The following is a 15,335-nucleotide window of genomic DNA, read 5'->3' as shown; positions in this document are numbered from 1 at the left end:
CTTTCTCTCTCTCTCTCTCTTCCTTCCTTCCTTCCTTCTTTCCTCTCTTTCTTTCTCTCTTTCTCTCTTTCTTCCTTTCTTTCTGTAGATAAAGTCTTGCTCTGTTGCCCAGGCTGGAGTGCAGTGGTGTGATCTTGGCTCTCTGCAACCTCCACCTCCTGGGTTCAAGCAATCCTCATGCCTCAGCTTCCTGAGTAGCTCAGATTACAGGTGCGTACCACCATGCCCAGCTAATTTTTGTATTTTTGGTAGAGATGGGATTTCACCATTTTGGCCAGGCTAGTCTTGAACTCCTGGCCTCAAATGATCTGCCCGCCTCAGCCTCCCAAAGTGTTGGGATTAAAGAGGTGAGCCACCACACCTGGTTGGACATGGTTTTAATGGCTGGCTTCATAGTTGGCTTTTCTACGTCTCTACCATTTTCTGGGATGTTGTGTAGATACAATTGTAATTAATATTTTCATTGCTGATTTGTCACTCCTTGCCTAGAGAGACCAGGATGAATCTGAAGGATATGGTGGTTATTTTCTAATCCAAAAACCAGAAGCAGTACTACTACAATGAGGGGAGCCTTTAGAATGATCATTATAATAAAAGAGAAAAAGAGGAGGAAGGGCACCACAAGCTCTTGGGAGCTGTGGTGTGTCATGCTGCTAAGAGTTTGGGCTGTAGAGTCAGGCACCCCTGGGTTGGAATCTGTTCCAGTCTCATCAATAAATAAGGCAATAGTACTCATCTTGTACTTGTAGGAAAAATAGGTTTATAAAAATGATACAACACATAGTAGATACCCTGTAAGTGTTAATATAGATGGGACCACAGAAGTTGTTGAAGTCAACATCCTCATTTTGTGGACATAGAAGCCCAGAAGCTAAGCAACTTGGACGTGGCTTGGTTTTTTGACTCCAAGTTCAGTGTTTGCCAATATGTTCTGCTACCATGTTTTGCCTTGGTTGAAGAGGTAGGGTGGGGATTGGGAAAAGCTTAGTAAATATAAATAGCATTTTATGGTGGGTGGATCTTGAACAATAAAAATGATTTCGAAAGATGAAGTTAAAGGAAGGAAGACACTCCAGGTAGATAATACAGTACCAAGAAGGGTATGGGCACGATATAACTTGAGCCTTTCTGTCAAAGGGAAAAAGAGCACTACATGATGTTTCTGAATACACTATTGAACATAGGCTTGGGGATTAGATGGTTCTCGTAATGAATGAGGTCTTACAGGGGAGATCTCTGAAACCCCTAACTTTCTGTGTACTTCTGGAATTGTCCAGATGTGTATTTAGTAGGTGTAAGAGATTCTCCTTCCCCATGGTTGTTGCAGAGAGACCTACATAATTATCTCACCTTCACATGAGAAATTGGCATCTGAGGAGGCTTCAGATGAGGAGCTGGCTTACAGGAAGGGGTCTGAAATGCTTCAGACTCAGCTCTAGGGATCTTTTCTGGAATTTGGGGGCACCAATAGTGGGGCTCAATTCTAAGGAGTCCACTCCTATGAGCATAAAGTGGTAAGCGGAAAGGCAAAAAACAAACAACACCACCAAAAACAAAACAAACAACAACAACAACAACAAAACCAAACCTAGATAATTTAGTCCAGGGAATCAAGGTTGAAAGAAAAACTTATACAACCCACCAGACTATAAGCTTTAGGAGGGCAAGGACTGTATTTGCCTTGTTCACTGCTTTATTCCCAGTTCCAGCAAATGACTTGGAATATGGTAGATGATCACTACATTTTTGTTGAATTGATCAATTACTTAATTAATACAGAAAAGAAAGACCACTACCTTAATTTCAGGGACCAGTGAAAAGCTCGGGACCATATTCCTAACAGTTCTTGGTCACAAAATTTTTGGCCTAAGTCAACGGTTTTCCTTGGCAAAAGATTTGCATATGGCCCCCATGCATACTGTTGGGGAAGTTCCTTAGGTGGTTTGACCAATATGCAGGCACAAATCCTTTACAGCTTAGCAGCTGGTCATTCATTCATTCATTCTTTCAAGTTTCTTGTGCGACCATTACTTGTTTCTCCAAATGGAGTACAGGTAACCCAGAATATAGGCAACAAGGCAGAGTAAATATGCACATTTTGGATTCAGAATGTGAGGATTCAGATTCTGGCTTTACCACATAATAGGTTTATGATGCCATGCAAGCTATTTTTCTTTCTCAAGCTTCATTTTCCTCATCTGTAATTTTGAGATAAAATAGTACTGACCTCAAAGGATTGTTATAAGAATTAAAGCAAATCAAGTAATCTATGTACAGCACTTTGCGTAGTGTCTAGTACCTAATAAGCTTGATAAATGTCGGTTTTTTTCCTCTTCCTCCATTTCCTCCTTTTTCATCTTTTTTTTCTAGATTTCGTATATTCTAAAATAAACATTGGATTTTTTTTTCAATTCTGAAAGTGATATGAATGTTCCAATTGATGATGTGTCCTGGGTCAATTGACAGACTTTTAAAATTTCTTTTTGATATGTACATTAATAGTATACCTTACAATCGATGGCACCTAAATTGAGAGAGAATTTGGAATCTTTTTTTATTATTACTGCTAATTTGACTACATGAAATATGCAAGAAGATGCAAGAGGCCTCAGTGTAAACATGGTTCGTTTTTCTGGAGCATCAATTTTACTTGAAGGTTTGGTAGGGAAAGTTGAATAATCAACTAAGGAGAAGTCAAAAATAACTTGCATTTTTAGGAGAAAATGTGAGAAGCTATTGAAACTTTGGCTTGAAATGTTGGGGTTTTGCTGCTAGGTGGTTAGGTAATAAGTGTTCAGTCTGTTTAGCTGTTTGGAATACTGTGCTGAACAACCTTGAGAAGCACTGTGTAAAACAGTGGTGAGAAAACTAGACAAGGTCCTTGCTTTCATGAAGCTTAGGGTTTAGTGGGAAACACATATGCAAACAAGTAACAGAGATATGGTGTTTCAGCTGCTATGATAGTAATTGTTACAAAGAGCAGTTGGGTACAAAAGAGGGTGGGTCAGGCCTGTTGTAGTCAAAAGGGTGCTGGTGAAGAAGGCTTCTTAGGGAAGGTGAACTTAAAGTGGATTCTTGAACCATGAAATGGAATTTGGGTAGATAACATGGCACAGTCAATATGATCCTTGTGGTCTTTATCCTCTTTTCTGGGGGCTGTGATTTTCTACAAATTACTGGGGAAGAGTCTCACTGCTCAACTTTCAGAGGAGCTAGAATGCCCACTTACTGGCATCTCCTGTATCAAAGTCCTCCCAGGATCTTGTAGGTGGCCTTGCTTCAGCAGGACAAACCTGGGTCAGCTTGGAGCATACTGACCCATATTTAACCCAAGCTAAGAACTTTATAACTTCTTCCAAACTTCTGATTCTATGCTACAAGCAGAGTCTGGTTCTCAGATTTGGCTAATAAAATATAAGTCCAAGCCACATTTTCTGCTTGGATTATAAAATATTTGTTGCCAAGTTCCTTCCAGTAGGACCTGTGGGCTGTTCATTCTGTGAAACCTTGTCATTTGAATGGAATTGTATACTGGGCTGAAATTCAGACCTTTGTTTTTTTGTCCTAAGGAGAAAGACACACATTCTTTAGGAAGACTGGTACAACATTGCCATCCTTACCCTTTGCATCTCCTGATTATCCCCAGAACAGCTGGCCTAATGTAACAGTAATTCACGGTCCTCAGCTGGAAGGCTGCAGATAATCCTTCATTATTCAGAGTTTAGCAAGTGCCAGCGGCATTATTGAAGTAGTAATTGAATTTTGTGAACCCTCTGTGGTCCAGACAACATAAGAATGCCTGCAAGAACTGTGCAGTGTGGTTAAGATGAATACATTTCCAACAATATTGGATCGTCAAACTAAACCCTATAGCCCATAGCCAAAAGGACATACTGTTTTGATGATTTGACTTGTGATGTTGAACATTTTGGAGTGAAACCCATTTGGAAACATGACAACATGTACCTACAAGGAAGACATTGTGAGGGAAATCTAGTACTGCCCAGAAATCTCCATCAAAGCTTCATTGACAATCTCATCAAGTGCAGATATGTATGTAACAAATTAGCTCTTTGTATAGTTAAAGATTTTCTTACCTCATTGTTGAATTGAATCTTTGTGTGGAAAAAGAAAAGAAAAATCTCCAAGTAATTTTCAATGAAATGTGAGTTATCACTACACCAGCAATTAAGTGCTTTCAAAATTTGACATTCACAGAATGATCTCAACAGTCTCACTACTTTGCAATGCTGTTACTAAAAGAGAACATTTATAGTTTGGGAAAATAGCACAAAAATGAAACTGTTGGAATTGTTTTGGTTGCTGAAAATACACTTGGCCTCAGCGTCTGTGGCACTGTGTAAAGGAAAGAGCTTTGGCTCTGAGCTCAGACAGACCCTGAGTTTGAATCCTAGCTCCTTCATTTACTGTGTCCTTAATAGGTCATTAACTTCTTTGAGTTTCTTCATCTTTCCATGTAAAAATGAGGTCAATAATGTCTACCTTTGAACTTTAAATGCTTGGCTCTACTAAATACTTATATCAACATCTGCCATTTGCAGACCTAATGTGTGCCAGGCACAGTCAAATGCTTATGAATATATATTATAATACTATGAGGTTGATATTTAGGGTGACCAACTTCTCCCAGTTTGCCTGGGACTGCCCTGATTTTATAACTGAAAAGTCCTGACTCCTAAAACAAGATAAACTGGAGCAGTTGGTCACCCTATCCATACATGGTCTCATGTTACAGATGTGAAAACTGAGTTCCAGAGGCTGTGCAGAGCGCCTGGTATCCTATAGCTGGGAAAGAGTAAGCCTGGCATTCAGACCCAGACTTGGATAATTCTCAAGCTTGTGCTCTTTCTGCAGCCCTAAACTCTGCTCAGTCAATGTTTCTTGCCTTGCTGTATTACTAGAACGTTCTGAAATTTGCAAGTATTTGTACATCACACCACATTTTCTGACTGCCTTTAATTTTAAATTCAGGAATGCATGCGTGTGTATTTATGTAAGTTAGAGAGCTCTCCAGGTGATAGTGATAATGAAAATGATAGCCTAACATTTTTTTCAAAGACCATTCTGCCTTCTGCCAATGCAGAGACCATTCATTCATATATTTATTCATTCATTCAACAGGTATGCACAGTGAGGTCTTACTGTGTGTCAGGGACTTGGGCAGATACAGAGAACTAAAATGCTGGCCTCAAGATACTCATAATGGGGTTATAGAGTATCAGTTGTAAATACTGTGAGAACTTTGATGATAGAGGCAAGTCCTGATACTCTTGCCCCTGCAAATACATCGTCTCCCACCTCTCCTCCCATTCTGTACTCTAGCCTCATGGATGGTCCTTAATACTCCCTGACACTGGTTTTGTTTTGTTTTGTTTTGTTTTACAGTAGATGTTACATCTCACTGGAAGATTCTTTCTCTTTTGAAATGTCACCTCTTTAGAAAGAATTTCCTTGCCTCAAGCTAAATCAGCCACCCAGAAGTTTTCTATGTTATCACCCTGTTTTGATGATTTTCACAGATTTATTTATGCATTATTTGGAATTTACCTTCTTTGTTTGCTGCTTTTTTGCCTACCTTTCCCAACAGCATTATGTAAATTTTTGGAAGAAGAGAGAACGTGTTTATTTTTATTGTTTATTTTACTCATGGCTGTGTTCCCAGGATCTAAAACAATGCTAGGTACACAGAAGCAATCAGTAAGTAGTTTTTGAATGAACAGAGTGAATGACTTAACAAATGCTTTGACTGCTGGAAGGAGCAGCTATGTCTATATGAGTAAATAGAACTGCAAGGAGAACTGTGCTAGAAGGGACATAAGTCAGCCTTAATTTTTGTTTTTCTGGTGATAAAGGTAGTATATCCTCAGTTTAAAAAAGAAGTTGGTAAAGAAGTGACAGAAAAGAACAAAAATGAGACTAGCCTGATGTAATCACTAATCAGATTTTGTTACACGTTCTGTCCTAGGTCTCTTTTGATTCATGTTCATGGATACTTTTGAACAAAACCAAATCACTTTTTTCCTAGTTTCATGCCATTCTGGGGCATATTTTCATATATCTTTTCTTATATTCTCAGCTTGAAGATTGCTTTGTTTTTCATCTTAATGGATGAAAGATAGATCATCTTTGCAAGGATCCATGTGTTAGCAAGTAGAAAGTAAAAGGACTTTGGTTTGAATTCTAGATCCACCAGTTTCTTTTAACTTTTTTTTTTTTTTTTGGTTTCCTCATCCATAACATGGGTACATGAAGAATGCTTACTTCATAGAGCTATTGTGCCAGTTAAACAGCATAATGCAAGTACAGCTCTTAGCACAATGTTGTTGTGCAATACATGTTTACTGTCCTTGAAAATTTCATGTGAATAAACTCCTAAAAGGCAAAATTTCTTTCTAATCCATCTTTAAGGACAAACGGAAACTAGCTAAAGAGAGGGGCAGGAAGGAGGGGGCAGACCCCGGAAGTGAAGATGGTAATAGTAAAACTCTTATAAAAAGATCTTTCCTTACAAATTATAGAACTTGAGAGCCACACTGCATCAGCAAGAAGCTTCCAAACACAAAACTTCTATTACCTGTGACTCCGCCCACTGGGCAGCACAGTTTGTCATGCAACTCCCCATGATCAATGGAAATATGCTTTTCTGGGTACTTGGCAAAGTAATACTGATCAAGAAAGTGCTGGCCATTTAAGCTGTGCAGTTGGGAGGGTGGGATGCCCTTTGATTAGATAAGGAAGTCACAGAGCTGAATTTTGTTTGGTCAGATAACAAGTTTAAATTTCAATATATAGAGGTGTCTAGTGGGTCATCCAGAAAAAAGAGATCAGGGCTTGAGATGAGGGTCTGAGTAAGTAGTGTGGGGGCTAATTGAGGCTGATGGTGAGAAACATCTAACTCAGTAATATTGAGTTGTCTTTTGTTTCCCTTCTGACAAGAAGTCGTAAGCTCATCCAGAAATACTCATTTTGCTTTCAATAGATGCTATTGATTGATGTCTCATTTAATTCATACATTTTAATTTTATTTTCAGTAAACAACAATGTTCAACTTTTATGCGCCAAAGTAATGGAGCTGCACAGCAATAAAATTGTGTTTATTTAGTGATATCTGACAAGTAGAGAAACTGAACATAATATTTTACAAAATGTACAATTTATATTTTTATAAATACTTTAAAAGAGAGAAGTGGAACACGTGTGGTGGCATTAAAAGAATGTCTAGATTTAATTTTGCAGCCTACCTTGTAGCCTGACAAACCAGATACACATATGTATACACATAGATCTTGATCATGAGTTTTCATAATTATGGCCCAAGGATAAGTCTTGGGCGTGTCTACAGTAATTCCAAACTCCCATAAAATGTGTGGTCTCTCACCACCAGTCATGTTGATTTTGCTCTTTTTTTCTCAAAATTCCACAAAATGCACATTTGAAACAGCCATCAGAGGATGTAAGCAAGTGTTTTGGGCCTCAGTTTACTTATCAGTGAGATGAGAGAATCCTTGCTAATACGGTCTGTTTCTGCTAAATTAAAAAACTTGGGGGCCTCAGCCGCTTCCAATATATAAATATCTGAGGGCTGTGAGGGACCAGTCATCTTTGTATTGGGAGTTTTCTGTTTAGCTTCTTTCTATTGGAAAGGAGTCAATGTGTCTTAAATGGAGAAAGCTTATGACACAAGTCCACTTAGCCAACATATCATTACTGTAGATACAACATGTTTCCTAGTGTAAAACTAAACAGAAAATTAATAGTCATCTCTGAACGTCACGTTGAAGAGCTGTATGTTTCCTTGGATCTGGAGCTTAGAAGTTCAGAGCTGGTTTACCCAAAAAGGGAGCCAATAGAGAATCTTCCCATCAAACCTCAATATATGGTTGAAACACTTGTACAACATGTTCAGTATGATTCTAGACTTCACCAAGTCATTATAGTGACATTTTCTTGGAATTGCACTAGTGCACAACAAAATATGACGAGTGCGATGTGATACAGTCTACAAAGTAAATTATATACCTGTTTTCTTAAATTTATACAAATTTGCATTTGTAATAAAACCACAGGAAAGTAAGTCATTCCTAAGCCATATCCTGAGCTTACCTTGATTCCAAGTTTACAGTTAATTACATTTTTTTGTTAAATAAAAAGACAGCTATAAAGGTCCTCATATGATCACATTAGGAAATACATAGGATTCAAGGATGAAATCGTGATTCTTCATTACTTTTCTTATATTCCTTTGATGGTGGGTGGCGCAGCAGCTACAGGTGCTCTGTAGGTGTGCTTCTTGAGTGACAGGTTACATTTTCCCTCTGGTAGTCTTCAGCTCCAGCTCCTGGAGGAAGGCCTCATTATTCTTAGGACAGTTGGTGTGACAGGTGCAGGTCCCAATGACCATCACTGGTTTCTTGACTATTTGCCCTGGGGAGCACTGAAACTCTGCCTGGATGGTTTTGGTATTGTGGGGAGTGCAGCACCGACCATCACTGCAGACCCCACAGAACCTAGGCTTGTAGGTGTGCAGGCTGGTGCAGTTTTTGAATTGCAGGTGGATGGCTTTGAGTGATTTCTTGGTGCGGAGACACTTTTTTCCTTTCTAAGAAAGAAAAAAGAGGTGATGTTTTGAATGGCTACTATTCCTCTGAGGGACAATTTTAGAGTATGGAATTACGTGCTAGTTGCCCACCCAATATCTATTGGTCTTTCTTCTTTGCTATCAGAACATTAATTTTGCTTGAGCAATATAGTCAGCTAAAAGTATTTGCTTCCACAGCCTATCTGGGACTTGGAATAACTTTGTGGCAAAGTTCTGGCCAAGGATACATAAGCCAAGGGAATCTGGGAAATCCTTTGTCCTTTGAGTAGGTACAATTCTTTATTGTTCCTATATGCATTTTCCTTTCTTCCTGGAATGTGAACACCTTGCCTAATTGTACATAATGGTCTTTTGACATTGAGGAGATGAGCATGAAGGTGAAAGCACATGTATAATAACAAAACCTATCTTTTAAGACATTATAACATGCTTTGGTGTCATTTTTAGCCAAATGAATTTTTACATGTGATACTGTTTGGCTCTCTGTGTTCCCACCCAAATCTCATCTCATATTGTAATTGCCATGTGTGAGAGGAGGGGCCTGCTGGGAGGTAATTAGATCATGGGGGCAGATTTTTCCCTTCCTATTCTCATGGTAGTGAGTTCTCACAAGATCTGATGGTTTAAAAGTGTGGCACCTCCCCCTCTCGCTGTATCTCTCTCTCTCTCTCTCTCTCTCTCTCTCTCATGCTGCCATGTAAGATGTGCTTTGCTTCCCCTTCACCTACTGCCATGATTGTAAGTTTCCTGAGGTTTCCCCAGCCATGTGTAACTGTAAGTCAATTAAACATCTTTTCTTTATAAATTACCCAGTCTCAGGTAGTTCTTTACAGCAGTGTGAAAATGGACTAATACAATGTCTTATAAACAGAGTGGGTATAAATCTGGCATTATTTTATGTTTCCAACACTCTTCAGACATTAACTCAACCTTTTTAACAGTATTCATTCATACAAGGAATAATCATTCATAGAAAGAACAATTACCCATTTTACAGATGAAGAAACTGAGTCTCAAAGACCTAAAGGGATCAGAAAACATCTAATATTTGAATTTGTCTGATACAAAGCCCATTCTTTCTATTACATGATGACCTCAGGACATTTCAAGACATGGAATTTGCATGAAGGCAAATAAAGTGGAAAATGTATTCAAGATTGTATTAGTAATGATAAATGAAGAGGCCTAATATTGATAATTCAGCAAAGAATTGACTATGTTTTATTTCTTACTTTTTTTTTTTTTTTTTTTTGAGAGGGAGTCTTGCTCTGTCCCCCTGGCTGGAGTGCAGTGGTACGATCTCGGCTCACTGCAAGCTCCGCCTCCCGGGTTCCTGCCATTCTCCTGCCTCAGCCTCCCAAGTAGCTGGGACTACAGGCACCTGCCACCGCGCCCGGCTAATTTTTTGTATTTTTAGTAGAGACGGGGTTTCACCGTGGTCTCAATCTCCTGACCTTGTGATCCGCCCACCTCGGCCTCCCAAAGTGCTGGCATTACAGGCGTGAGCCACCGCGCCTGGCTCTTACTTATATTTCTTCATCTACTAATTTCCTACAATTATCCACTGTTCACCTTCATAGGCATGACCCACAGCTTGTGGGGTGATTAGATGTGGAATTATCTTAAATCAGTGACTCTCAAACTTCAGTGCACATCAGAATCATCTAGAGGATTTCTTAAAACAAGCTGTCGGACCTTACACCATGAGTTTTGGATTCAGTACATCTGATGTGGGACCCACACCACAAATGTGCATTTTAACAACTTCTTAGATGATGCTGCTGGTGTGGGGACCACACTTTAAGAACCGCTGTCTTAGATTTAAGAATCTCTTGGAGACAAGGAAGTCATGATTGGTATTCTAGTACAATTTTTATAAAATATGTATACTATAAATAAACATCTTTAAAATAACATATCCAAGTATTAAAGAAGATGCAAATTACAAGAAAAAATACAAATTTTGCAAAAAGACACAATAGAAAAAGCCACATCTTGGAGGTATTAAATGGAAACATTTAATAAAGAAGTTGCTGTGCCATTGAAAATATTTAAGGACTTCTTGTTTCTTATATTTTTGTATTTAATATTTAGCATGTATTCTTGTCAGCACCCACAAAATGGTACAGGATAACAACATTCCTGTGTGTGTGTATGTGTTTGTATGTGAGACTGCTTATGTGAGTGAACCTACATGACTATGTTAGATGTATGTTTGAATTCCCCTGAGTGTGGGGAAGTGCATCTCCTAGGATATAATTTTAGGGATAAGGTGTTTCTAGGTGTTCTTTCTAAACTGGTGGAAGAAACATAAAGTTAGGATGGACCTCAAAAAATTATTTAGCTAAGCAGCCATATAACTAATGCAATCACTATGGACTCTTATTTTACCAGTACATAGAAATCATAAGTAATGGTGGCTACTGTTAACAGAGTACTTAATCTATACCCAGCATTTTGCAGATTCATTCTATTTAATCACCATGACAACTTAAGGTAGGTACTTTCAGCAGCCCCATTATGTGGGAGAAGGAATTGAGGCTGAGAAGTTAAGAAAATTGCCCAAGATTACATAGCTAGTTCATGTGGAAAGACAGAATTTGAAGCCAAGCTGTCTGGCTCCACAGTTATCCTCTTACGCACTAGATGATATTGCTTCAGTGTCAAGATATGTAAATCTTGAATTGCTAAGGACTGTTTTATTTTAGTCTTAGGTTTGTATAAGGATCCATATAATGGTTCAAATTGGGTATTGTATTTATCTGATATAGGGCTCTGGTAACAAAGCCTGTGATGTCATCAGCAACCAATCAGAGCTTCTGATCTGCGCATCTCACATTCAGTGTTAACATACTGAGTTGATATAATTCCAGCAAAAAAAAATAAAAAGATATGTGCTGTTTTATTTGGCCCATATTGCCTTATGCTGGCAAATGTATTATTTCCACTAGGTTTTTAAAAATACCAACAATAATTCCCAGACAGTCACTCACTTATTTATCAACAGTTGTTTATCACGCACACAGTATGTGCCAGGTAGAGAGCTGAGGACTGAGAGGTAAGACCCACATGGCCTCTACCCATACATATTGAACCTGATGAGTAAAGAGAACTGAGGTCAGAACTGACCAGTCTAGAATCAGTGGTGCTTGACAACTGGGTAGCCAGTTTTCTCCAGGAATGGTATGGGATTTGCTAGACCGTTCTCCATTGGGAAAAGCATTATAGTTATCTGGCCCCTCTCCCTCTTTACCTGAGGGTGTACTGTGAGTTGCCTGGAGTATTTCAATATGTTAAAGAGAAAAAAGAAGATAGGCCAGCTTCAGGAACCCCACTGCCTTTTCTCTGGGGTTGACTCCCAGTTACAGCTGCTCTCTCTGTCACAGAGTGACACAGTGACTTTCTGAAGCCCAGGCTACAAGGAGACAGGGCCATTACCTTCAGGATGGGAGGTTTCCTTCAGGCTCCTACCTTATCTGTTGGCTGCTCCGGCTCTTGTTCACAGGGCCGCACCATGCAGAGCCGAGTCTGTTTCAGCATCTCACATTGACGGTTCCTATTGGTGACCCGGGTGGAGAACCCCATACCACAGCTCTTAGAGCATGCCGTCCACTCTGTGGTCTGTTCAATGCAGTTGACACTTGAGTCAGAGACTTCTACTCCTAGGGTGGCTTCTGGTCTGTAAGCTATGGGATGTATAGATAAAGACAGCCATATTGGGTAACATGTGAGGACTGGAAAGTGGTCCTTTTCAGCCATTATTAGAAAGTGGGTCTCATGCAACTCTGTACCTATTAAACACCCATGCTCCCAGGACACAGAACTGAATTTATTCTTTTATTTATTTCTGGCATGACTGATAATGTCTGCCCTCAGCAATAGTATACAATTCTGGATACTGCTAATATAAGTAATCTGGCTAATGAATGGCTTCTGAAATAATCCTCTACTGTCTCTTGAGATTTTTTAAAAAACTACTTCATTGATAAGAGAAAACAAAAAGAAGAATCAAAAAAAGGTCCTGAAGTGCCATCTGAGCCTTACTACAGCATGTGGAAAGATGATACTTTTCAGTGACACCTGTCCAGGGATGAGTAGCCTTCTTTAAGGAGGTTAATCATGAGACAGCCTAGGTAGTGTACAGGATTGAGAAAAGAAAGAGGATTTAAAATTTTGTCTTTGTAGTGCTAATGAGGGTCAAGTGGGATGGATTAAAATACAAGTAGTAGTCATCCACTAAGACAAAAATAAGACAAAAGAGTGAATTTGGGAGGTCCTCTTTAGGAGCAATTGCAGCAAACTTCTATAACTTAGTTTGAGTTTATGAGTATGTTTGATCTAATGTCTACAAATGTGTTTGATCTCATGTGTTTGATCTCAGTGGGCAACCTGAAATCCACAACTGAATGGCCAGAAACAGGCCAGTTTCTCTTTTCAAATCCAAGAGATTGCAAATTCTTCATGTTTGTATTTACCCTCTACTATGACCAGCCCTAGGTATACTGAGTTTCTCACCTGCAAGAGTGAGGCCTCCCAGTGAATCCTCCTCATCTGGGCCACAGATCCACTTTTCACAGCACTCCCCAGGCACCTCAACTTTTCTTGGAGCTGGGCAGTTAGGCTCGGGCAGTAGCACGTCCAGCTGACAGCGAGGCACACAACCAATCTGCCCATCTCTGCAGGTGCACTGGAATTTGCAGCTTGGCTGAAATTTCTCTCCACTGCGGTAGATGACCCCATCGAACACACAGTTATCTCCCTCTACCGCTAGAATATTGGGGAAGCAAAGAGGAAAGCAAAGAGGAGGAGCAAAAACAAGAACACAATACAGTGAAGAAGCTATGTAAGATTTGGAGGACATGTTCCAAAACCCAAGTCCTTTTCCAGTTCAGGCAATCCAGTTTCTCATGTATCTACGGTAGAGTGATGTCCTCATGGAGGCCTCTCAGAGCAAGAGAAAACCTTCAAGATCATCTAGTCTTGCCACTCATTTTATGGATGAGGAAAGAGGTGTGCAACTGTGAAGTAATGTCCCCAAGGCCCCCTGGCCGTTGTTCCCAATGTTCAGTCATTTTGCAAGAACCTCCTTAGAGTTTCCTACTCCAGCAGCTTAGACTTAAAAAGAGAAAAAGTGTACTCTATGTTTTCCAACAGGTTAGCTGATCAAATTGGGAAGGGCATTGAGATTCCTTGACACTCAAGCATAATAAATCATCAGTAGCTTAGAGAGAAAAGTAAAAGCCCTCCTGTCCAGAAAGGAAGGGACAATCTCCAACTACAATGTTGTACCGTGTGAAAAATTGATCCCCGATTGATTATGTTTTAGAAGCCTGGATTGGCTAGTTGCCTGCATTTTATTTCACTTGCAGTCAGAGAAGGGTTTACATAGTTGTCCCAGGAGACTAGCATTTGCTTTGGTTCAAATGGGACAATTACAGGTGTGAAAACAAACCTGCTGGATTTTCCCCAACTGCAGTTTGGGAAACTGTGAGCGTGTGAGTAAACCCGAGCTTCCATCAGCCCCAAGTGGCCCCCTAGAAATGTCCGAAGGAAATGACTTCACTGGCCCTTAACTCTGCCTGGCTCCCCCTCTGCTTAGATTCTTGTCTAGGGAGCCAAGTGAGGAATGTCTTTCATCCCCAGGGCAGGTTTCCTTTCTGGCTCTGGCATTCCCCAAAGCCCCAAGTACTCCCCAAACCATGCCTGACACACAGTAAGTGCTCTATACATGTCACTTATTGCAATATTATTATTTGCTTATCGCCCTCTGGGAAGGGGAGGAAAAAAGAGAAGGGAGGAAGCAGCTTCAGTTAGCTGCAGAAGAGGTCAAACAGCAGAGGGGGCAGGATTACCCATGCAGATGCCAGTCTGGTTGCTGGGGTCTGCGCTGCGGTCACAGTAGAGGCCACTGCTCTCGTCGCATGGCTCCAGATCTGAGCAGCTCTCGCCACGCTGGCGGGCGCACACCGGACAGCAGGAGCAGCCGTCCAGCACCGCGCGCACCCCGGGGGCGCAGGTCGGCGGCGTCGTGGGGCACTGGCCCGGGCACTTGGGAGGGCAGTGCTGAGTCGCAGCGACCTGAAGGCAGGCGAGACAAGAAGGAGAAACCACTCAGCTGGGGTAGAAGACACAGAGAGCCCGGTGACCAAATGGGGGCCACCCAGGAAGGCAAAGTAACTTGGGGCATCTTAAGGGTGTGCCACTTACCTGTCCCAGGAGATGGAGAAGCAGGAAGGTCAGGCAAAGGCACTGCTTTCGGAGACAAAAGCCCGTGCTCTGCACACTCTGCATGCTCAGGCTTTCTCCTCTCGCTTTTACCAAACGAGACTTTCTTCGCTGTAGATTGGCACTGCTCGCCTTCCCCCTGGTCCGGCGCTTGCGGATCACGCCCAGCACCACCAGCACAGGTTTTATAGCGCGCTCCTGGGACGCGCGCAAGCCGGTTGGCTGCAGTGCAGGGAGGAGGGGGGAGATCGGCTGGGTGGGGAAGTGGAACGAACCCCGGGGTTGCCATGGCAATTGGCTGTGGGTGCTGCTCTCCTTAGGGCGCGGCGCCGGGGCCTGCGTGTGCCTGTGTGTGGCGACTGGCTTTTCCCAGAGCGTAGGGAGGGGCTGGGTGGAGTTCCGAGGCCAGGACCCAGGGCTCGCTCGAGCGCGTGGGAAGGAAACGCCCGTTTCCTCCTGGAAGTTGCTTCGCCTTCTCCCAGGACGAAGA

At 41.2% G+C, this 15,335-nt stretch overlaps 1 protein-coding gene across 2 annotated transcripts; it reads right to left on the bottom strand.

Annotated features, from left to right (window-relative positions):
* Positions 1–7,098: 7,098 nt before the first annotated feature.
* Positions 7,099–15,135, bottom strand: NOV (nephroblastoma overexpressed). Of its 2 annotated transcripts, XM_025395037.1 has the most exons (6): positions 14,828–15,075; positions 14,473–14,698; positions 13,136–13,387; positions 12,092–12,306; positions 7,939–8,620; positions 7,099–7,478 (listed from the first exon to the last, which is right to left on the bottom strand). In XM_025395037.1, exons 1-5 carry the CDS (start codon positions 14,909–14,911, stop codon positions 8,324–8,326), a joined length of 1,074 nt encoding a protein of 357 aa, XP_025250822.1. In that variant the 5' UTR covers positions 14,912–15,075; the 3' UTR covers positions 7,099–7,478; positions 7,939–8,323. The 2 variants fall into 2 exon arrangements, with proteins under 2 accessions (XP_025250822.1, XP_025250821.1); XM_025395036.1 differs by having other exon boundaries at positions 7,099–8,620; positions 14,828–15,135.
* Between the last annotated feature and the right edge of the window lie 200 nt (positions 15,136–15,335).

Source organism: Theropithecus gelada, chromosome 8 (genome assembly GCF_003255815.1).
Source record: "Theropithecus gelada isolate Dixy chromosome 8, Tgel_1.0, whole genome shotgun sequence".
In the NCBI taxonomy this organism is placed as follows: domain Eukaryota; kingdom Metazoa; phylum Chordata; class Mammalia; order Primates; family Cercopithecidae; genus Theropithecus; species Theropithecus gelada.
Note: the sequence above shows the minus strand (reverse complement) of the source record. Positions and strands in the feature narration are given on the sequence as shown.